At 41.6% G+C, this 23,829-nt stretch overlaps 1 protein-coding gene across 4 annotated transcripts in view; it reads right to left on the bottom strand.

Annotated features, from left to right (window-relative positions):
- Positions 1 to 23,829, bottom strand: part of ltk (leukocyte receptor tyrosine kinase) — a 192,772-nt gene that overhangs the window by 6,357 nt on the left and 162,586 nt on the right. For all 4 annotated transcript variants that reach the window (XM_059953738.1, XM_059953747.1, XM_059953754.1 and 1 more), the window contains 8 exons: positions 20,140 to 20,230; positions 17,622 to 17,686; positions 16,436 to 16,565; positions 15,031 to 15,128; positions 13,615 to 13,707; positions 11,784 to 11,885; positions 7,316 to 7,450; positions 1,847 to 1,937 (listed from right to left, as the gene is read on the bottom strand). In XM_059953738.1, the coding sequence (XP_059809721.1) occupies positions 1,847 to 1,937; positions 7,316 to 7,450; positions 11,784 to 11,885; positions 13,615 to 13,707; positions 15,031 to 15,128; positions 16,436 to 16,565; positions 17,622 to 17,686; positions 20,140 to 20,230 (805 nt within the window). The remainder of the gene's footprint in view (positions 1 to 1,846; positions 1,938 to 7,315; positions 7,451 to 11,783; positions 11,886 to 13,614; positions 13,708 to 15,030; positions 15,129 to 16,435; positions 16,566 to 17,621; positions 17,687 to 20,139; positions 20,231 to 23,829) is intronic.

Genomic DNA, 23,829 nt, shown 5'->3' with positions numbered 1-23,829 from the left:
GTTAAGCATCTTGAAATACTGTTGTGTAAATATTTTTCCAAACTTCATAAAGAAGCTCTTGAAATTTCAGTGTTGTTCAATCTTTGTTGATTGCCAGAGCAACCACACTTTAAATTAAAAATGTTAGTCATATTCAAAATCTGATGTGCCACTAATTCATCTCATCTTTATAATTTATTCCAGTGCTACAATCTACCCCACCACCCCCACCCATTCTGCATTCATCCAACTCTGAGCTCCATGGCACTCCCAATCCCAGTTTCTCCACTTTACTGTTGTTACCTGTGCCATCACCTTTCTAAGCCCTTAAACTCTGGAATTCCCTCCCTAAATTCACTCTTTCTCTGCTTTGTTTTCCTATTCAGTTAAAAGCTTACGATCATCCGCAATTGTGTCTCATTTTGTGACTTGCCTTCATGTTTTTTACTGATAGCATTTCTGTGAAGTTTCTCAGGATCTTTCCTATGTTAAAGTAAATATATAAATGCTAGTTAATATTGTGTGATCCTTGCCAGATGAGTTCCTCTCAACACCAACAGTAAGTGATTATGTTATCTTGGTGTTTTTTATCCACATCATTGGTGACCATGTGCTGATGATAGTTCTTGTAGAAGCACTCCAGTAATGACTGCAGCTCATCACTAATCTACAGACCCAAAGTCCAAGATCGGTATTTTTTAAGCCATAAATTGAATGTTACAGGGAAAAGACTGATCAAGTCAGCAATATTGATTCATTCCGTATGAGTCATTTGACCACTCCTGTTCTTTTAGGATGCCTGGACACCAATAGATGTTAATTTAATTCAGAAATTTATTTTCTAATTATGACTTATAATTTAAATTTTTATTATATTTACTTTGATTTGTATTTCAGGGAGCGCAAAGTGCAGAAACAAATATCACTGTGATGATGTATCAATTGTTTGGTGACAATAAAGTATTTTTATTTGTATTTGAAAGCAAAGTACACCAGGTGTAAATCTGAAGTGAAAGCTGAGAAAGATGGAACTAATTAACTGGGCAGGCAGCATCATGGAGACAGAAAGAGATTAAACATTTTATATCAATGAACTTTCATCACTATCTTTCATGCAGTCTAAGGTCATCGAGTTTAATCGCTTTCCCTTTCCACAGACGTTGCTTGACGCATTTGAATCGTTCCTGTTCTATCCTCGATCCAGAACTATCCTTCAGTCCTGTACAGTCTTTATGCCCTGTAGATGAAATTTCTTGTTCTGAAATTTCATTCTTTATAAAGGTGCTCAGTCGATGTTCACTTGAACCAGTGTCCAACTAGATCACAGCCCCAATTCCGGTAAAGGGTCCTCATAGTTCTGTCTCAGATTCAGTTTGGCTAACTCCTTTTGCCCATTGAATTTGTTGCCTTTGGAACAATTTTTTTTGATTGTTCATTAAGAATCTTTGGTTATCAACCAGATCACAGAATAGGAGTCTATTGCCTATATTACCATTTAGTCAAAAATTTATTTCTTCATCTATATGATACCCATTGCTCTTTAACCACTAATTTCCACAGAGCCTAGCTCAAGACTGGCCATTCACGTAGCCTGGATCAGTGTGTTGATGGAGAGTCTGTTAAACATCCTTGCAATAGGGAAACTGGATAACTGCCTGAGAAAGAGACGGGGTGATTAGTGGATTTTTGTGATGGAGTTGATATTTTATTTTAATGCAAAATAACTAACTCGTGGCCAGCAAAGAACGTCGTCGATGTGGTTCCTGTTTTAATGTAAGAATTATGGAAGTTGTCTTCCACACAGCTGCTTCTGCTGCTGTCAATGTTTATTCTAATATCTCTACTGAATGCATACTGAGCTTCCTACCTGGGTACAGTAGTTAATTCTTTCCAAAATAGTGGAGAAATCTGGTCGATGTTCGGGTGAATGCTGCCAGCACTGGGTCATGATACGATATCTAAAGGAATGTTACCAAGTAAGTTCATTCAAACTGTACAATCTCAGGACAGCTTAGTATTTTACAGCCAATTGTGTACATTTGACGCAAAAACCTTTATTGAATATATGAATATAGGTGTCTTGCTACAATTATATTGGGCCCTGGAGAGTCCAAATCTGGAGCATTGGTTACAGTTTTGGTCTACTTACCCAGAATGCATGCTGCAGAGGATGTACAAAGATTTCTCAGACTAGTTCCAAGGATGGTGGGTTGGTCATACAGGAGAAGTGGAATAGAATAGACAAGTATTTTCTCAAGTTTAGCAAAATGGGAAGTGAAGTAATTGAAACTTAAAAAATTCTTACAGGTATCATCAGGCTGGGTAGGATGTTCTGCCCCTTGACACTCTTGAATTTGTATCATACTGTTAGTATCTTCCACAGTAAAGACTGATGTATAATATTTAAGTTTGTTTGCCATTTCTTTGCCCCCATCACTACTGCTTCATTGTCATTTTCTAGAGACCCAATATCCACTCTTGCTTCTTTTTAAATCTTAGTATAGCTGAAAAAAATCCTTTGGTATCCTCTTTTATAGTATTGGCAAGCTTACCTTCATATTTCATCTTTTCCCTCCTTATTGCAGTTTTAGTTGCCTCCTTTTGGTTTTTAAAATCTTCCCAATCCTCTACCTTCCCACTAGTTTTTGCTTTATTATATGCCCTTTTGGCTTTTATGCTGTCCTTGATTTCCATGCCAACTTATCAACCAATCCTGCCACCCCCAACTATTCTGTTTCCTGTTCTTCCCCACATTCCCATCAAATTTCCTCCAAAATTTACCAGCCAGTTCCACGAGGGGAAAATTAAAGTGGTCAATAAACCTACCAACCGTGTCTTTTAGGATGTGGGCAAGACTAGAGTACCCAGAGAAAACCAACATGGGCACAGAAGGAACGTGCAACCCCCACAGTGAAACACCATAGCTCAGGATCTGAGTAGGTTGCTGGGACTCTGGGGCAGTAGACCTACTGTGTTGCCTTTTATGACTCTTTGGAGGTCAGTGAAGTCGGATTAATTTCAGCTTTCTCTTGACATTACTTGCACCATGAGTTGGAAGTACTATGTCAGTTACCATTATTGACATCAGTGCCAGCATCTGGAAACACGGGATATAGGTCACAGTCCTTCAGCAGAAAGAGATGTTCAACATCCAACTGCATCCAAAAGGGGGAAGAGAACCTTGCACACTGCAAGAGTGAGAGAAGCAAGCGCAAGCCCACCAATTCCACACAACTCAGGAGGAGAGCTTATGAATGAAATGTGGAGACTTCACCAAGGATATTTGGGAGATTATGCAGAGCTCCTAGTGGAGCAGGGGTGGGTAGGATTGGTAGAATTTGTTGCAATTTAGCTGGTTTAGTACAATTCAGGACACAGTGATCTAAATTGTTTCAGCCACTTGGGAGTTCCATTTGTCAGTCTCGTACCCAGTCTCCTTTGCTGATGTAACACATGTGAATCATAGGCACATAGAGATACAGCACAGAAGCAAATCCTTTGGCCCCATGCCAACCAACCTAAGCTGATCTCATTTGCCTGTGCTTGGCCCATATCTCTCCAAGTAAGCCTTTCACATCCATATATCTATCAAAATGTATTTTAAATACTGTAATTGTACCAACCTCACACCCCTCCCCAGCAGTTTGTTTTATATACTCTCCATCCTCTGTTGAAAACTTGTCCCCAGGTCCCCTTCAAATTTTTACCCTCCCACCTTAAACCCATGCCTTTTCATTTTAGACTTCCCCATCCTGGAAAAAAGACTTTGTCCATGCCCCTCATGAATTTATAGATCTCTACAAAGTCAGCCTCCTTGGCTGAGGGAAAGGAGTGCTAGCTGATCTATTCTCTCCTAATAACTCAAGCCTCCCAGACCCTTGGCAGCTATTCATTGTAGTTCTGTTTCTAGCATTAAACACACAGGAAATGTTATGCCTTAGTGTTTCTATTGTAAGTCATGGCAATGTGTTTTGTTAATGATTTGCTAGTGTGCAGTCCATATCCGGATTTCTAAATGAATTATAAGGAGAATATTCTGCTCATCAATCTGTACCCACTTTCACAGTAATCCCACTCACTTACTGGTTTTCTCCATGGCCTATTCATCCCAAAGTCCATCAACTTCCCAATTCCACCAGCCACCTGGGCAAGTAACAGTTTGTAGCGGCCATCTCATCTGGAATCAGCCAGAAGCATACATCATCATTTTATGGACCAGTGGACCATTGCCAGCTTACTCCCTCAGAGTTTCATGGATACATTTGAATTCAGAGATACAAGATTAGCAGTTTTGACATTGTGGGCATCACAGAAGCTCGGCTGAAAGAAGATCACCACTAGAAGCTTAACATCCAAAGATAAGCATTGTATCAGCCAGGTGTTCAGAGGACATGGGGTGACTTTGTTGGTAAAAATGAAATCAAATCCTTAGAAAGATGATGTAGATCCTCGCAGTTAGAGGTAAAAGATCCTGATGAGAGTTATATATGAACAGTAGCCAGGATATGGGGTATAAATTACAATAGGAGATAGAAATGGCACATAAAAGGGGAAATGTTATGATAAAAGGAGGTTTTCAATATGTAAGTAAATTGGGAAAATCAGGCCGGTGCCGGGTCCCAAGAGAAGGAATTTGCTGAATGCCAGTGAGACAGCTTTTTAAAGAGTAGTTTGTGGTTGAACACATTAGGGAAAAGACAATTGTGGATTGGGTGTTGGGTAATGAATTAGATTTTGTTAGGGAGTTTAAGGTAAAGGAACCCTTAGAAGGTAGTGATATGACATAATAGAATTCACCCTACAGTTTAAGAGGGAGAAACTAAAATCAGATGGCATGAGTACAGAGCTGGCCCAAGGTTGACTGGAAAGTTGACACCGGCAAGGATAACAGCAGAGCAGCACTGGCTGGATATTCTGGGAGTAATTTGGAAAATGCAGGAGCATTTCAGCCCATAGAAGCAGCATTAAAGGGAGAACAAAGCAACAATGGCTCATAAGGGAAGTCAAGGACAGCACAAAAGCAAAAGACGGAGCATACAGTACGGCAAATATTAGTGAGTAGCTTTTAAAATTCAACATAAGGCAACTAGAAGTGCAGAGACTAAATATGAAGGTAAGCCAGCTGATAATATAAATGAGAATACCTACAGTTTTTTCAGATGTATAAGCAGTAAAAGAGAGGCAAGAGTGGACATCAGACTACTGAAAAATAACTCTGGAGATGTAATAATGGGGAACAAAGAAATGGTAGATGAGCTGAATAGGAATAAGACTTGACTCTGGAAGATGCCAGCTGCGTGGTGGAAATTTGAGACAATCAGAGGGTGGAAGTGGGTGTAGTTGCTATTACTAAGGAGGTGGTGTTTGGGAAGCTGGCAGGTAGATATGTTTCTTGGACTAGATGGACAACACGTCAGGCTTCTGAAAGAAGTAGCTGAAGAAATTGTGGAGGCATTAGTAATGATCTTTCAAGAATCACTTGGTTCTGGAATGGTTACCGAGGACTGGAATTTTGCAAATGTCACCCTATTCTTTAAGCAGGGAAGGAGGCAGAAGACAGGAAATTTTAGGCCAGTTAGCCTGACTTCAATGGTCGGGAAAATGTTGGAATCTATTATTAAGGATGAGGTTTCAGGGTACTTGGAGGTAAATAATAAGAATAGGTCATAGCCAGCATGGTTTCCTTAAGGGGAATTTTTTTTACTGGCAAATCTGTTAGAACCCTTTGAGGAAATAACAAGCAGGATCAACAAAGGAGAGTTAGTGGATGTTGTTTACTTTGATTTTCAGAAGGCCTTTGACAAGGTGCCACACATGAGGCTACTAAACAAGATAGGAGCCTATGGTATTATTTGAAAGATGCTACCATGAATAGGTTAGCTGACTAGCAAGAGGCAAAGAGTGAGTATCTGTTTGGCTGCCAATGTCTGCTGGTGTCCCAGATGGGCTGGTGTTGGGTACCCTGCTTTTCACGTTATACGTCAATGATTTGGATGATGGAATTGAAGGTTTGTGGATGATGAAAAGATAGGTGGAAGATAGATACTGTTGAAGAAGCAGGATGTCTGCAGAACGACTTGGACAAATTAGGAGAACGGACAAAAAGTAGTAGATGGAAAACAGCGTTGGGAAGTGTATGGTCATGCACTCTGGTAGAAGAAATAAAGGCATAGATGATTTCCTAAATGGATAGCAAGTTCAGAAAGTGGGGGTGCAAAAGGGCTTGGGATTCCTGGTGTAGAATTCCCTAAAGGTGAACTTGTAGGTTGAGTTGGTGGTAAAGAAGGCAAATTGCAATGTTAGTATTAACTCTTAGAGGGCTGAAATATAAATGGAATAATGGAATGCTGTGGCTTTAATAGGCATTGGTCAGATTGCACTTGGAGTATTATGAGCCGTTTTGGACCCCATATCTATGGAAGGATGTGCTGGCACTGGAGAGGGTTTAGAGGAGGCTTCTTAGAATGATTCAGGGAATGTTATGGTTTACAGATGAAGAGCATTTTATTGTTCTGTGCTGGAGATCAGAAGAATGATTGAAATGATTGAATGATTGAGATGTATTGAAACCTATTGAATATTGAAAGGCATAGATACAGTGGACATGGAGAGGATGTTTCCAAAAGTGGAAGAGTCTAGAATCAGTGGGCACAGCCTCAGAATAGAAGAACACCCTTTGTTTTTAAAAGAACAAAGATGAGATGAATTTCTTTGGCTAGTGGGTGGCAAAACTGTAGAATTAATTGCCACAGCAAGCCAAGTCATTGGGTATATTCAAATTGGAAGCTGATAAGTTCTTCATTAGTCAGGGCTTCAAAATTACAGGGAGAAGGCAGGAGAATGGTGTTGAGGGGGAAAATCAATCAACCGTGATCAAATGATGGTACAGACTTGATGGGCCAAATGGCCTAATTTCTCCTTTGTCTTATACTGTATAGGCTTACATTGGAGTATTATGAACTCTGCGTTTGAAATGGTGTAATCTATGCACAAGCATCTTGTCCTTTTTCCTACAATAATGACTTTAACGCACTTTACTAGCTGTAAAAATCAGGCTTGAAAGTTGGTATGTAATGCAATTTCTTAAGATTGATCCATATTCAAACAATTAACAATCTTTATTCAGCAACATTTCTCATCAAGTCTCATCCATGTGCTGTTGCAGTGTTTAATGTCCAGCTTGATCCTAGATTTTGTTGTGTTACCTTTTTGATTTTACTGTTTAATTCACCCTGCTTTCAGGAACAATTTTTTTTATTACTATTTGGCCTGCTGCTATACTTTTGCTGGAAATCGGCCTAATTTGTCATCGCCCTGCTTCGCTAAGATTACTTACACGGGTCCGGGACAGTTCTTAGGGGGATCCATCCTTCCACCATTTGTCACAAACTCCAAAACTTCCTGATTGCTCTTGCAGGGATAGGGCATGTATCCGAGAGATAAGATCTCCCACAGCAACACCCCAAATGACCTGAAGAGACATTCAAAAGCAAAAAAGGACTTGTCATTTTATAGCATGGCTCAAAGTGCTTTACAACCAGTTCTTGTGAATTTAATAATGTAGTGGATTACTTGGTATGGATTGTATCAATATAATTCATATTAACAAAGTCACTGTGCCATTATGTAGTGAAATATGAAACTGAAAGCAGGGAATACTCCATGAGCTGTGCAGCACCTGCGGAAAGAGACGCATAACATTTCAGATTGAAATTAATTCTGTCTTTTTCCTTAGACACTCCCTGAAGCTTTTACTACTTTCATTTTGGATTTGTATTACTTGCATTGTTTTAAATCTCTGTTTTTAATTTCAATTCATTGCAAAATGAAATCCTGTCACAGGTAACCCTGCTTGTTGGTGGAATCACAAATGTGATCAGGTCTCCAGGATGGATTGACCTCCTCTCAACTACTTCTCACAGAACCCTTTAAAGCATTTGAGAGGAAAGTTTGGGGGTGGTCTTTGTTTCAACTTTTCAATCAAGTGATGCTACCTCCAATATCTCAATATTTATTTATCGAGATACAGCTGGGTATGGGCTTTTCCAGCCCTTCGAGCCGTGCTGACCTGCAATCCCCCAATTTAATCCTAGCCTCACGATGGGACAATTGACCTACCATCTGGTCTTTGGACTATGGGAGGAAACCAAATCACCCAAAGGAAACTCACGCAGTCATGGGAAGATGCAAACTCCTTACAGACCGCAGCGGGAATCGAACCCTGGTCGCCTGTACTGTAAAGGGTTGTGCTAATCACTCCACTACCATGCCAGCCCTGGAATGTTTCCCTGGATAATAGACCAGAGGCTCTGAATAGGGATTTTCAACTGAAAGCAGCAGTCTTACTGTAGCTGACCTGAATTTTACACTGTTGCAGTGCAATATTTGGTTGTAGAGTTTATATGTGGGCAGGATGGGGGCAAGTCCACATGAGTAGTTAGATCTTTTGAGTGAATGAGTGAAATCACGGGGAAGTTGGAGGGCTATCATTTTGCAAGAGGTTCAAGTACAGACAAAGAATACAACACCTCAACTGTTAATAATTAGATTAGGTGAAATTGGATTTATCAGTGCCACGTGCATTGAAACATACAGTCAAATGCATTGTTTGCGTTACAACAAACACTGCCTGAGGATGAGCTGGGGGAAGCCCGTGAGTGTTGGCACCAACAAGGCATGCCCACAGTGAGAACTAGACCATCTCCTGGTTGAGGTGTGTCTGACATAAGGGGAAGCGTGTAGAGTAGTCTCCAATTGTCTCAGTCGCCTTTAGGTAGGTCTGAGGGATTATCAGTAAAAATCTCAGGGTCTTCCCCCCCCCCCCCCAATTAAGCTGTTATTTTGTCTGAACGTTCATTGCTGTTCAAGAAACAGCTTCTTCCCCACTGCCAGCATGTTCTTGAACTGAACTAAAAGACCTTCATTCTACCTCAGACTTAATTTCTCTCAACTTGCACTGATGTCATTATGCCTAGTTTTGTTTATCTTGTCCGGTGTGAGTTATGTATAATTTATGTTAATTTAATATGTGCTACTGATGCAAAAAGTAAATTCTGGAGGTGTTTATATCCTAAACATGTATGTCCATGACATCCACCACACTGAGTAATAAAACTTACCCCTTCTGCATCCCCTTGAACCTACCCCCCTTACCTCCAATGCATGCCCTCCGGTATTAGATGTTTCAACCCTGGGAGAGAGATACACTCTGTCCACTCTGTCTATGTCTCACATAATTTTGTAAATGTCTATCAGATCTCCCTTCAGCTTTTGAGAAAACAAACCTCTTCTGCACCCTCTCCAAAGCCTCAACATCCTTCCTGTAGTGGGCAACCAGAACGGTATGCAGTACTCCAGATGTGGCCAAACCACAGTTATATAAAATTGTAACGTAACCTCCTGACTTTTGAATTAATAAAAGCAAGCATTCCAAAAGCCTTTTTAACCACTTTTTTGACCTGTGTACCCACTTTCAATGACCTATGAATCGGATCCCAAGATCACTCTGCTCAGCAACACTGGCAAGGATCTTGCCCTTAACAGTGTATTGTATCCTTGCCTTTGCCCTACCGAGGTGCAGCACCTCACATTTATCTGGGTCAAACTCCATCTGCCATTTCTCTGCCCACATCACAGAAATCTCATCTCTTGCCTTTTTCAATAACCTGGGGTAAATCCCATCAAGCCCTGGGGACTTATCCACCTTAATACTCATTAGGAGACCCAACACTACCTCCTGCCTGACCTCTAAATACCCTAACATATTTATACACTCAGCACTGATCTCCTGATCCACCATATCCTTTTCCTTGGTAAACTCTGAAGCAAAGTACTCAAGTACCTCATTCACATTCTCTGCATCCAGGCAAATGCTCCCCCCTTTATCCTTGAGTAAGCCAAAATATCAACTATCCTCTTGCTCTTGATGTATGTATAGAAAGCTTTGGGATTCACCTTAACCCTACTTGCCAAGATGGCCCCTCCTGGATTTCCTAATTCACTTCTTTAGTTCTCTTCTAGCTTCTTTGTACTCCTCATGTGCTTTGTTTGATCCTATCTTCCAAAGTTTTACGTACATTTCCTTTCTCGTCTTGACTAAATTCATTGTCTCTCTGGACATCCAAGGCTCTCTTATCTTTCCATCCCCATCTGTCCTTCTAACAGGAGCATACCTTTCCTGTACACTGTGCAAATGATCTTTAAAATCTCTCCACGTGTCTGATGTGAACTTGCTGGAGAAAAGGTGTTCCCAATTAATGCTTCTTAATTCCTGCCTAATGCCCTTGTAATTTGCTCTACTCCAGTTTAAAACTCTCCTGCAAGGACTATACCTGTCATTATCTGTAACTAATCTGAAAGCTAAAGAGTTGTGGTCACTGTTCCCTAACCGTTCATCCACTGAAAGGTCAGTCACCTGGTCAGACTCATTATCCAACATCAGGTCCAGTACGGCCCCTCCTCTCATTGAACAATTCACATATTGATTTACAAATCCTTCCTGGGTATACTTAACAAATTCTGCCCCATTTAAACCCCTTACACTAAGGTGGTCCCAGTTTATATTGGGGAAGTTGAAATCCCTATGACAGCAACCCTATTATTTTCACACATTTCCTTAATCTGATTTTATATCTGTACCTCAGTGACTACTGGGGGGTCTGTAGTACAAGCCCATCAGTGTGATTGCATCCTTTCTATTCCTGATTTCCACCAAAAATGGACTCACTGTCATCCCTCCATTATGTCTCCCGAGTGCAGTTGTCATGTGGTCCCTGATTAGAAGTGCAACTCCTCCAAACCCCCCCCCCCCCCCCCACACACACACACTTTTACCTCCTCTTCTCTCTTTCCTAAAACTTTGAAAACCTGGTACATTAATCACTGATTCCTGTCCCCCACTTTATCAATTTTCAGTAATCGTTCCATGTACTAATCCATGCTCTAGGTTCATCACCCTTACCCATAATACTCCAAGCATTAAAATATTTCCAGCATCTGCAGACTTTCTCTTGTTTAGCATTAAAATATACCCACTATTTTTACCCAGAATAAATGATGCATCTGTCTAATTATTAGGTGCTGATCCCAGTAACCTAACCTAGAAATTTAATTACACAAAATAAAACACAATCAGTGAGCAGGAGTTCTTGCAAACAAGCCCTTTGAGATGATACAGTTGTTATTCATTATGTGCCATGTCAATGACTTAGGTGTTCATTGTCTTGACCATGACTGTTCCTGTCAAATTTTTCTACAGATGTAGTTTGTTATTAACCTTTTTCCGGGCAGTGTCTTTGATTTGCTGATAATCCCAGCCATTATAAGTACTCTTCAAAAATTATCTACCTGGCGTCAGTGGTCACATAACCAGAACTCATGATGTGCACCAGCTGCTCATATGACCATCATATGTAGCTCCGTTGGCTTCACGTGACCCTGATCGGGGGGGTTAAGCAGCCGCTACACCTTGCCCAAGGGTGACTTGCAGGCTAGCAGAGGGATGAAGGTGCTTGACACCTCCTTTGGGTGATGCCTCCACCCCACCACCCAACTGTTGTAGACAATTCATTGTAATGAGAGATGTTCTCAGTGTAGTAGGGCTGCTATTGATTTTTCATTTGTTTTGGTAGGTGTAAATACTTCTACAATGTTTGCCATCTCTCTGGTTTGTACCTTTAGCTCTTCAGGGCTGCAAGGTTTAGAAAACTGAGAACATACACCGGTTTAGCCACAATTGGTTAGACGCTGACTTCATGGAACGACCTGACATGAGCTTCAAGTGTTGCAGATGTCTGCTGCATTACCATGTGTCTGTCTTTGAAGTGAAAATCCCTTCAAGGAAAGCTTCTGGAGGCATCCACTTGACTGGCAGCATTGCGCGCCCACCTTTCCTGTAGTAACTCGCCCTGGGGAGAGGCACATTGAGATCAGATTACACCAGGAGAATCTGGGAATTAAGCCGAGTTTTGGGAATGAGCTACAATAATCATGGGCACTTCTGCAGCTTATTTCACAATAAAACATTTCAAGGTGCTTTACGAGTATATTTTCAAATAAGGTTTGACCACGCAGGGAGCTATTAACACAGCTAGGTTTTAAGGGTTGTCTTAAAAGAAAACTAGAGGGGCTGACTAGAGAGGGGATTCAACTGTTTAGTATAATGGCGTTGAGAATAAAATCAGGGCATTTTCATGGTGGGAATCTATTTATTTATTGAGATAGAGTGTGGAATAGGCCAGCTATGCCACTTTAACCCTAACCTAATCATAGGACAGTTTACAATGATCAATTAGCCTACCAACGGGTACATCTTTGGACTGTGGGAGGAAACCAGAACACCTGGAGAAAACCCTGGCTGTCACGGGGAGAGTGTACAAATTCCTTACAGAAAGCGGTGGGAATTGAACTTGGGTCAATGGTACTGTAAAGTGTTGCACAAATCACTATGCTACTGTGCCGCCCCAATTGGAAGAGTGCAGTGATTGGAGAATTATTAGTCTCGAGGAGGTTACAGAGATAAGGAGAAGTGAAGATACAGCAGAATTTAAAATAAAAAGATTACGTTTTGAGCCAAAGATATTGCTCTGGTAATACCCATTGTAGGATAGCAAATACAGGGGTGATGAGTGGATAGGACATTTCTGCTCAACTTGCTCTGAGCTTTTAGTTAAGATCGAGTCTCGTGAGGGTGTAACAATTGGAACATTTACATCTGAAGGTAAGAAAGATAAGGCTACAGTTAGCAGCAGTTGAGCCGAGGATGGAATCAGCTCATTTTATTGATGTGGGAATAGGCTGCTTTAGCTACTGCACGGATTTGTGATCACACTGGACCACCATTGCCAAGGTTACAAGCCTCTGACAGGGATGGCATCGGGATCTGGGTCACTGAGCATGAGCAGAATGCCTATGGTCTTCCAGACGTTCAGCCAGAGGAAATTACAACTCATTCTGTTCTGAATATCAGACAAGCTATCTGACAAGTCGAATACAGGTGAGGGGAGCTTTACCAAGGCTGATGCTGCCACTCTGCGTACTGAAACTGACAATGAGGCTCAGGTAACACTACCAGGGACAATAAGAAGGGGCTATCCTTCAGGCATAGCAGAGGTAATCATTCCTAACTGAGAAAGAAGCCATTATAGATAATTCTTTAGCTGCAACTAGACTAATATTTAAGGAAACCTTCGAGCATGGCCCCATCCAGATATAAGACAGCTGAGAAGTACTGAAGGAGAATGATTTGGTGAACCACATTGCAGACTAAATTTGTCCAGTACATCATGCATCCTTGTGATTGGGTTTGTACATAGTAAGACCATTGTACATTGTACGTTGGGCTGGTTGGTGGTGTAGTGGCATCAGCACTGGACTTCAAGCCGTATGGTCCTGAGTTCAAACCCAGTCGGGTCCCAACCTTAGCAGCAGTAGTATCTGCATGGAAGAAAGGCCTGGCAATCTACTACTGTAACTTGCCTATGGTCCATGAGGTCACAAAGAGTTGGACTGGACTAAATGACTGAACAACAACAAAGGCATGGGCTTGATTCTAGTAAATACTATCTAAAGGATGGACTGGACCAGCTAAATTCAACTCACGTCAAACACAAAGACAGGCAAGGATATGTGATATACCTGTAAATGTCTCGAGCCATCCCAAAGTCTCCAATTTTAGCTGCTCGCTTGGGTCCAGTGCAGGTTAATAAACAATTCCTTGCTGCAATGTCCCTGCAATGAAAAGAGTTAGATAAACCTGACACCAGCACGCTGAACACTATCACAGGAATAGCAATGACTGGCACTACTGTTGAAATGATGTACAGAACAATAGTAATAACAGAGGTTATGGATATACCAAGGAAAATGTGCAGTCATAATAATGGATACAGCTGCTGTAATAAAAAGGACACAAGTACTGTGATAATAGTGGACATTCAATAACAACAGGCTCAGCAAAGCATTAAGAATAACCACAACCCTTACTAGCAGGATATAATTGCAGAAGTAACAATGGACACATCTACAATAAAAGCAATGGGAACTACAGAAATCATATCGGTCCCAACCACAGCAATAACTGGAACCACGTAAAAGCAAAAATTACAACATTGTTCTTAGCTGGCCCCTGGTTTCCAGTCCAATTTTGTGAGGTTTTGAGGCCAATGTGGGAACTGCCAATCCTTCCACAGACAGTGTGGGTGGTGCCTGGTAGGATTGTCTGTCTAAGCTGCATGGCCACGCAGTAACTGAAGTGCTCCCGTGCGCACAGCCTTTGTTGCTGCACAGCTGGAATTTTCTTCTATATAATGTTAATATTAAAGTACCACACAGTTTTTAGGGCATGTAAAAATTACTTGCTCAGAGCAAAGGTTGGTCTGCACAGCTGTAAAAAAAAATAGAGGGAACACTAATGGCTAGTGACCAGTTTGTGAGTTGGAAGTGCTTCCAATAATGGTATTCAAAACCATCCTGAATTCTCACTCTCTGCTTTCAGAGGGTCATGGGTCAGAGATTTTCAGGAATCAGTGGGAGATGTTGCATTTCTTCAGGGATGCTCTGAGAGCATCCTTGAATCTTTTGCTCTGTCCACCTGGTCATCTGTGTGACAGCTTGGCGTAAATTGTCTACTTCTGGAATATGGGGTCGTGCTGACAACACTGCACACCCAACATACCGACTGGAGCCTCCGTGATCGGAGTATTAGTGTGGGAGAGGATGCTGGCAATAGTTTGCTTATTCTTCTAGTGAACTCGGCTTTTGCAGAGAGAACATTGTGGGTATCTTTCCAATGCCTTGAGGTGCCTGCTAAGCTGCAGATATATTCTGCCATATTTATGACTTGCAAACTCTCTGGTTTATGAATGGATCTCAGGAATGGAACCCTCTGGGGTGACCTGTACAAGAATAAATACAGTGATAAAGAAAGGTACATCTTCACTAGTTATAAAGGATATAACCCAAACAAACAAAAAGAAACTAATACAATTCATTACTATAAAATCTAATGCCTTTAGTCTGATTAAGATTTCATAATCTGATATCATTACCAACCGGTGAATGAAATGGTTGTCTTCCAGGTATTTGCAGCCACAAGCTATATCCTTGGCCATGCTCAGAAGGTCCAGCATTGTCAATGTGGATGTGTGTGTCTGCGGTAAAAACAATAAATGGCACTGGTATGAGATGATCCACTGCATTTAATATGGTTTAGAATAAACCATTAAATTTGGAAAATTAGTCAACAACTAGGTGTCAAACTACATAACTTATATTATGATCAAAGATATAATTATGTCTTGAATTATGGAGTCTTTGGATATTTGTTGCATTTCTAAAGAAACACAAGTGAAAATAGAAGTACATAATGCATAAGACCATGAGATATAGGAGCAGCATTAGGCCATTTGGGCTTTCAAGTCTGCTCCGCCGTTCAATCATGGCTGATATTTTTTAAACCTATCTTTATAGGATACAAAGGGAAATTTACAGGATGCAGAGAAGTGGCAGATAGAGTTCAACTCAGTAAGGTATGATGTGATGCACTTTGGAAGGTCAAATTTGAAGACAGAGTACAGGCTTAATGGCAGTATTCTTATCAGTGTGGAGGAACAGAAGGATCTTGAGGTCCACGTCCATAGATCCCTCAAAATTGCCATGCAAGTTGATAGGGTTGTTAAGGTGGCTTATTGTATGTTGACCTTCATTAGTCGGGGGAACTGTCCAAGAGCCAGGAGGTAGCCACACTTGGAATATTGTTTTCAACACTGGTCACCTCATTATAGGAGCGATTTGGAAGCATCAGAGAGGATGCAGAGGAGATTTACTAGTTTGTTGCCTGGACTAGAGAGCATATCTCATGGGAATAGGTTGAACGAGCTAGGACTTTTCTCTTTGAAGCAAGGGAGGATACAGGGTGACTTAATACAAGATGATAAGAAGCATAGATCGAGTGGACTTTTTCCCAGGGCAGAAATGGCTAATACAAGGGGGTATAATTTTTAAGAGATGGGTGTGATGCTAGGAGTAACATATTCTGCACAGATTAGTGGGTGCAAGAAACATCCTGCCAGGGATGGTGGTAGAGGTAGATACATTAAGGATATTTTAAAAAAACTCTTAGACAGGCACGTGGTGATAAAAAAAAATGGGATCTATGCAAGAGGGAAGATTAAGTTGATCTTAGGTTAAGGGTTTGGCACAATACCGTGGGCCAAAAGGTCTGTGCTGCGCTGTAATGTTCTATGTTCTAATACATCACCTTGCTACCAGAGAGAAAGTTATGCACTTGGAATGGAATACACATCAGGCAAAGTTGGGAAGATTGCTTAATTATTTACTCGCCATCTTTGTATCTGCTCAACTACTGCTGAAGCCCAGATGAAATCTGTCACTTGCCCTTCAGCCTTGAGAGGTGAACCACACAGGAAATAATGCAAATATTTGCTTTTGTGCTTACAGCTTTAGGCCTGTTTTCTCTGAGAAAAGTCTTCATGTCTCCTCCAGACATCAGTTCCAGTAGGATAAATCGAGGCAGGGCTTGGAGACTCACACCAATACACTGGACAATATTCTGGTGGTTGAACTTGCTATTAAAGACAACAAGGAAATAATACAGTTAAAAGTTCAAAGCACATTGAAGATTAAGGGAATACTAGCGATGAAAAGTATTTCACTGAATAAGGAAGAGGAAAGGATTATACCTATACAATAAACACCTTCTCACCAGTGGTACAGAACAAGTTTATAGATATTAGCAAAAGAACCTAAAGGAAGATGAGAATAATTATTTTTATCCTGATTAATTGTTACGATCAAGGTCTCCTTGCCTAAGGAGGTGTAGGAAGCTGATTTAATGGTGGTCTTCAAAAAAAGGAAACTGAATATTTGTATAGAGAGGGAAAAGAAGAGCTACAATTGGATGGGAAGCATTTTGTCAAGGCAGAACTTGTGGGGAGAAAATTGGGCAACAAGATCAAGTTTAGAACAAACTAAATTTGGAGCTAGATTAATAGTTTAGATCTTTTTCATGAGGAAGGGGATTTCATATGAATGCTTCTTAAATGAAGGATGCATTAATGGAAGCATCACTCACAGTCCAGTCTAACTGGAGAAGTGGGATGAAAAAGAACAGGATTGAATGTTCACATACCTCCCACCTTTGAGTCTAACATTTAATCCTAATTGGCCTTCACTAATTAACTGATAGTCAACTTTTGACTATCTGTATGAGGCCAGCAGTATGTACTCAAAGGTCATACCTGGGATGAACTGCGAAGTTGGAGCCCAATGTCTGTGAGTCTGAGTATCCGAGGATAAGGACTAGAAGCCTGGGGTTGTCCTATCCTGGCGTTGAAGTCTTCAATGGGTGCGCGAATCAATGGGAGGACTGGGAAAGGACTTGTTCTGTTGTTGTTATTGCTGCTTGTGTTGTTCTTTGGAACTTTATGGGCTTGCTATATTGGCGCTGGAATGTGAGGCAACGTTTGAGTGCATTGGTTGTTAACGCAAACGATGCATTCCACTGTAGGTTTCAATGTACATGGGATAATTAAACCTGAATCTAAACCTAAATGTGTGACTCGTGTCCTGTTCTAAACCTTCAAGCAATCAGGAATGCACAAAAACAGAGTTGCCACTGTTACCTGATAATCAAAGCCTCCATCAGGAAATCCATTTCATCTTGCTCGGAACAGATTTCTGGCAGAGTCTGTGATTGGTAGCAAATAAATGCAGCAATATATTAGCATTTAAGAATTAGGAATTCAAGGATTTAACGACAGAAGAAATGGATCATGGGCCTTACTTAGCCTAATTTTTGCACTTAGTTATATCCATTCCCTTAATTTGTAAAGATTCTCCAACCCAGACTCAAATATATTGAAAAATGAAGCATCTATAGTCCACCACACAAAATAATTACAAAGAATTACAACTTGTTGTATTAAAACAATCTCATTTAAGTCATAAATAGCTGATGACTTATGACTCCTATTTAGCTGTACTGTAGAGTCACAGCGATCATATAATATCGAAACAGGCCCTTCAGTCCATCATTTTTATGATGACCTTTATACATATCTATACAAGTTCCACTTAGTTACATTCATTCTATAGCCTTCAATGCGAAGCATTTCAAATGTTGTCTAAATACTTCTTAAGATTTTATGGAAGTTCTATTTCCACCACCTCCTCAGGCAGTTCATTCCATACTCCACTCTCTATATGAAAATATTCTTCTTCAGGTTTCCTCTAAACCTCTTGATCTCAATTTATACATATCCCCTCTTGTTTTAGACATCATCACTCAAGAGAACACCATCTATCCTATTAACCTCTGTTTGCTTTTTTGTACTCCACAGAGAAAATATCCCCTTAGTGCCTACCCTGATAGAGAACTTTCTGTTGTGTTGAGATCATTTCATTCTTTGAAATTTCAAAGCATATAGTTCCCTTCTTCTCAATCTGTCCTCAAAATATAGTCTTTGCATTCCAATAAATAATGCACTGAACGTTCATCACAGTATGTCTAAGTATAACCTTAGATAAGAATTCAAAATCCATACCCAACATTCCACATGTGATCTTATCAAAGTAATACACAATTGCATCATTTTAATTGAAAAAGAATCAGTGGCCACTTTATTATTATACCTATTCATTAATGCAAATACTGTGTCTAATCAGCCAATCATGTGGCAGCAGCTCAATACATAAAAGAGGTTCAGTTGTTGTTCAGACCAAACATCAGAATGGGAAGAAATGGGATCTAAGTGATTTTGACCGTGGAATGATTGTTGGTGCCAGATGGGGTGGTTTGAGGATCTCAGAAACTACTGGTTTCCTGGGATTTTCATGCACAACAGTTTTGAGTTTACAAAGTAAGGTGCAAAAATAAACATCCAGTGAGTGACAGTTCTGCAGGCAAAAATTCCTTCTTAACGAGAGAGATCTGAGGAGAATGGCCAGACTGGTTCAAATTGACAGGCAGGTTATTGAAACTCAAATAAAAATGTGTAACAACTGTGGTGTGCAGAAGAGCATCTCTGAATGAATAACATGTAATTCTTTAAGCATCAGCAGAAGACCATGGACATGCACTCAGTGGCCACTTTATGAGGTAAAAGTACCTTAAAAGTGTGGCCGTTGAGTGTACTGTATATTCCTACTCCCAGACAACATAGGCCAAGCTGACGCTTGCTGTCCCTACATGCTAATGTTTTGCCATATGCACATAGTGACGTTCGAAAATCTCCGATTATCAGAATAATTTATTCCCTCGCCTTCTGATTAATGCTCTCATCCTTCCTCTCAAACTGAATAATCACATCAGGCCCCATCTGCCACCTTCTTGCCATTCAGTTAATCTGGCCACACCCCACTTGCTTCCACCACACACTTGCTCTCCCTACATTGTCTTACAAGTGAACTTAGCTGGTTCCCTCATCTCAGCAACCAAGATCTGAAGGGCAAGTTTTTCCCCACAGAGAGTGAATACTCTCTGGAATGAACTACCAAGAAAAGAATAGTTTCAATGTTTAAATGGCTTTTGGACAGGTACTTGAATCGGAAAAGTGTAGAGAGCTACATGTCTAATGTGGCCAAATGGGATTAAGGTGGATAGACACCATGCTCAGCTTGGATGAGCTGAGCCACCAGGGCCCTTTTCTCTGCTGTACATTTCTATGATTCTATGGTATGGAATTTAAATTGCTTATTTATTTCTCCTTGCTTCAGTCAATCAGTTACATTTTACTAATTCAAGAACGACCACTTTATTTCTAGTCAAACTTTTATTTCTCAATAACCAGTCGTCCACCCATAATCGGAGGAGTCTCAGTCTCGTTTATTAACCCAATCACCCTTACATTGGAAAACAAATTGCACATGTACAGAGCAAGAATGGCAATGGAGCAGTAGGATTGAACATTTTTACTGTGTCACGTTAGCCTCTGTACATGCTGGGCAAACTACAGTGCAGGGGTTAGGAACCGGACCCGCTGAGACAGCAAAAAAAATTTGTCTTGAAAACACCACGCAAGAAGAGAGAGCCTTCCGTATGTAGGATGCCCAATCAATTCACCATGTGATTAATCAGCTGCATACTTACTTGACACATTCTCACAAACAGTCTGATATGGTGCAGAAAGGTCTATCACTAACCTTGATTGCCACTTGTAAAGGGGCTGACTCACCACCAATTCCAACCACATGGCCCTCATACACCTCACCAAAAGCGCCATGACCAAGAGCCCTAAGAAAGAAAGATGCTTGGTTAAGATTGTAAAAATGCACCTTATTATCAAGTTGTATCTCATCTATAGCGTGAAATGCTAGAGGCACGATGTCTCAGTCAATGTGTGGATCCAGAGGTGAAACTCGCCCATCGGACAGTGCAACTAAGTCTATTTCAGTCACAGCAATTTCGTATCTATTCATCAGCAATGAACAAGTCGTTGCCCACATCCTCTAGATCTGATGTCTCAGTGGAGCTTTTGCAATATTGTCAAGGCTTTTTCTCCTGACTCTCCACTTGCATCGTCTCAGACACGGGCAATGTCTTCCTATCCATGTTCACACTCCTATCCATGTTCACACTCACCTCCTTCTGTGCTAGGTCCCAGTTCTAAGCAAGTTGACCTGTAGCAGATATTTCTGTGATGTCTTGCCCCAGGGAACTGACAAACTGCCTGTTGGGTATGAACCTGCATTCATGTTCTCATCACTGCCGCACTTATTCTAACTGTTCATTCATTCAGTCCAGGCAGCATTTTGGATGGTAAAGCCTGGATCAGAGCTACTTAGGCCTGTTGTTGTGTAGAGGCCTTTTGCAGCCATCAGCTACCTCCCCCTTTCCAGAGTAACAGCCAAATGCTGGAGGAACGCTGCTTAAAAGGATAGATTGGTACATGGAGGGCAGAGGAGAGGATGGCTTCAGGCTGGGTGGTCTAGGCCCGGAGCATTTTGCTGTAGTGGAGACCAGGTCCAAACATAAGGCATTGTCTGCTCTCTGGATGATTTAAATGCCAGCCCAGATAGACTGGAAAGGCTGGCTGTTGAGACTGGAGGCGAGGATTGGGCCAATTTCACTCGCTCTCCCATGATGTTCACTCCCGTCTCCATGATGCTGAGGCTGTGAGACTGCCCCCGCTGCTTCACGAGGATTTGCCCCACTTATATGATGAATTGAGACCGAGGCTTTGGGCCTACTCTGGGCTACTCCAGGGATTCAATCTAAGGACTCAATTTGGTTGAGAATGCTGTTGCTTGCTTCTGTTCTGTTCCTGAGCATTAGTGTTTTCATACCAGCCAGAATACTCACCACTTTGCATTTATACAAGTTTATACTAGTTTTAGATGACATGCCAAATTTACACAGAATTCTAAGAAAGAAGAGGTGTTGTCATGCCTTCTTTGTGGTTTCATTTCAATGCTAATCCCAGGACAGATGCCAAGGAACTGACCTTCTCCACCTCTCTTCCCTTAATGAATTCTGGCTCATTGACCCCTGGCTTCTTTCTATTATTGATAATCAGCCCTTTGGTTCTGCTGATGTTGAGTGAGAGATTGTTCTGACTGTGGTGAACTACATATACCTGTCTGGACACGCCCCCTGCTGACTGCTCCTGTGGCTCCTCCCACAGACCCCGGTATAAAGGCGATCAAGGCCTGAGCCCGGCCTCTCAAGTCTCCAGGATGTAGTATGGTGGTCAACCACTGCTTGTTCTTCCAGTCAATAAAAGCTGATATCTCGCCTTTACGTCTCAGAGTGAGTTATTGATTGTGCATCACTGACACCATTCAAGCAAATTTTCAATCACCCTCCTATATGCCAATTCATCACCAGCTTTGATTTGACCAACGTACTAATTACAACCAGAAATGTATTAACTGGGGTAACAGACTGTAATTTCCATTGGGAGACTTTTTTTAATGCTTGTATTTAGTTTGGCTTGAAGACATTTTTAGGTTTGTATAAGAATATTTAGGACATCGAAGAGCATTCTTGCCAAAGGCACTTCATTGTTGTTTTCCCAAGAGATTGAGAGGGGTCACAACCAGGAAGGTTTTAATGGATTGAGAAGAGACAAACTATTTTCACTAGTAGCTGACCTGCTACTGGTGGTTCAAGGTTTAAGGTAGTTTATGCTGGGTTGTGGGCTAGGTGGAAGGTGAGTTGCTCACGTAATTCTATAGTAGTTCTGGTAGTTCAAAGTAGATGTATTATCAAAGTACATATATGTCACCATATACAACCCTGAGATTCATTTATTTGTATGCATTCACAGTAAAACAAAGAAATAATAGAATAAATGAAAAACTACACACAAAGGCCGACAAACAACCAATGTACAAATAAATAAATACTGAGAACACGAGTTGTAGAATCCTGGAAAGTGAGTTCAGAGGTTGGAGAATCAGTTCGGTGTTGAGGTGAGTGAAGTTATCCACGCTGGTTCAGGAGCCTGCTGGTTGAAAGGTGATGACTGTTCCTGAACCTGGTGGAGTGGGACCCAAGGCTCCTGTACTTCCTGCCCTATGGCAGCAGCTGGTTCATCTTTGGACCTGAAATCTGCAGCCAGAGACTGGCATTGTAGTATTGTTTCACGCTGTTCAAAAGAACTGCAGACCTACCGGAGTTCAGAATGCGATTACAGCAGCTGGGAGCTCAGGATGGTCTCCAATTTCTCAGGACACGAGGCTGTTGGGGAGGCCCGAGGTAAAACTGAAGCACAGGGCTTTAAGGCCCATAATTCTCCCTACCACCCTCCTGGATGCTGTACAGTCTCTGGAAAATAATAATATGGTACAGATTGCAGTACCAGTAGGGCATCAGGGACTGGTGTGAAATCTGCTTCACAAATGCATGGCTCACCCCCCGCACTCAGACACAGCGCTTCAGACCACAGACTTAGTCTTCCACCACATGGACCAGGTGGTAGCATCAGGTAAAGGCAGGGGCAAGAGTGTTTGCTTCATGATTCACTCACCATGGTGTACAGATGTGGCACTTCCACCTCAGTCCTGTTCCCCCAACCTGGGACATTTATCTGGCAAGTGTCATCCATTCTATCCAGTGAGGGAGTTCCCTGCCGTAATCCTGGAGGAGCCAAGCATCGTGATCTGCAGTGATGTGACACCACACCTGACGCTTTCCCAATCTTCAAGGGGGAGTTCCACTAGGCCAGCTTAAAGAAGTCTCTGACAAGCTACTACCAATATGTCACCTGCAGAACCAGTGGAGCCACCACACTCAGTCACTGTTACACCACATAAAGAACACTTACTGCGCCACCGCACACTCAGACTTCGGCAAGTCTGATCACTTGGTTGTATTTTTACCCCTGGCACATAAGCAGAGACTAAAAACAGCAGCAGCAGTGGTGACAACCATGAAGATATGGTCAAAGGAAGCAGGGGTGTGTTTACAGGATTGCTTTGAATCTGTGGACTGGACCGTATAAGGATTCATCTTCATATCCAAATGAATATGCTTCGGCCATCAAGAGCAACATACACAACATGCTGGAGGAACTCAGCCGGCCAGGCAGCATCTATGGAAAAAAGTACAGCCGATGTTTCAGGCCAAGACCCTTCGGCAGGACTGGAGCAAAAAAGCTGAGGAGTAGATTTCAAAGGTGGAGGGAGGGAAGAGAGAAACGCTGGGTGATGGGTGAAACTTGGAGGGGGAGGGATGAATCAAGGTGCTGGGAAGCTGATTGTCGAGATGAGGTGAGAAAGGGAAAAGGAGATCAGAAATGGAGAACTGGTGGGGGGGGGTGCGGGAGGTTGGGGGCACTACTGGAAGTTTGAGAAATCGATGTTCATGCCATCAGGTTAGAAGCTACCCAA

The sequence above is a fragment of the Hypanus sabinus genome, chromosome 2, assembly GCF_030144855.1.
Source record: "Hypanus sabinus isolate sHypSab1 chromosome 2, sHypSab1.hap1, whole genome shotgun sequence".
Classification (NCBI taxonomy): domain Eukaryota; kingdom Metazoa; phylum Chordata; class Chondrichthyes; order Myliobatiformes; family Dasyatidae; genus Hypanus; species Hypanus sabinus.
This window is presented reverse-complemented; position numbering and strand designations above follow the sequence as displayed.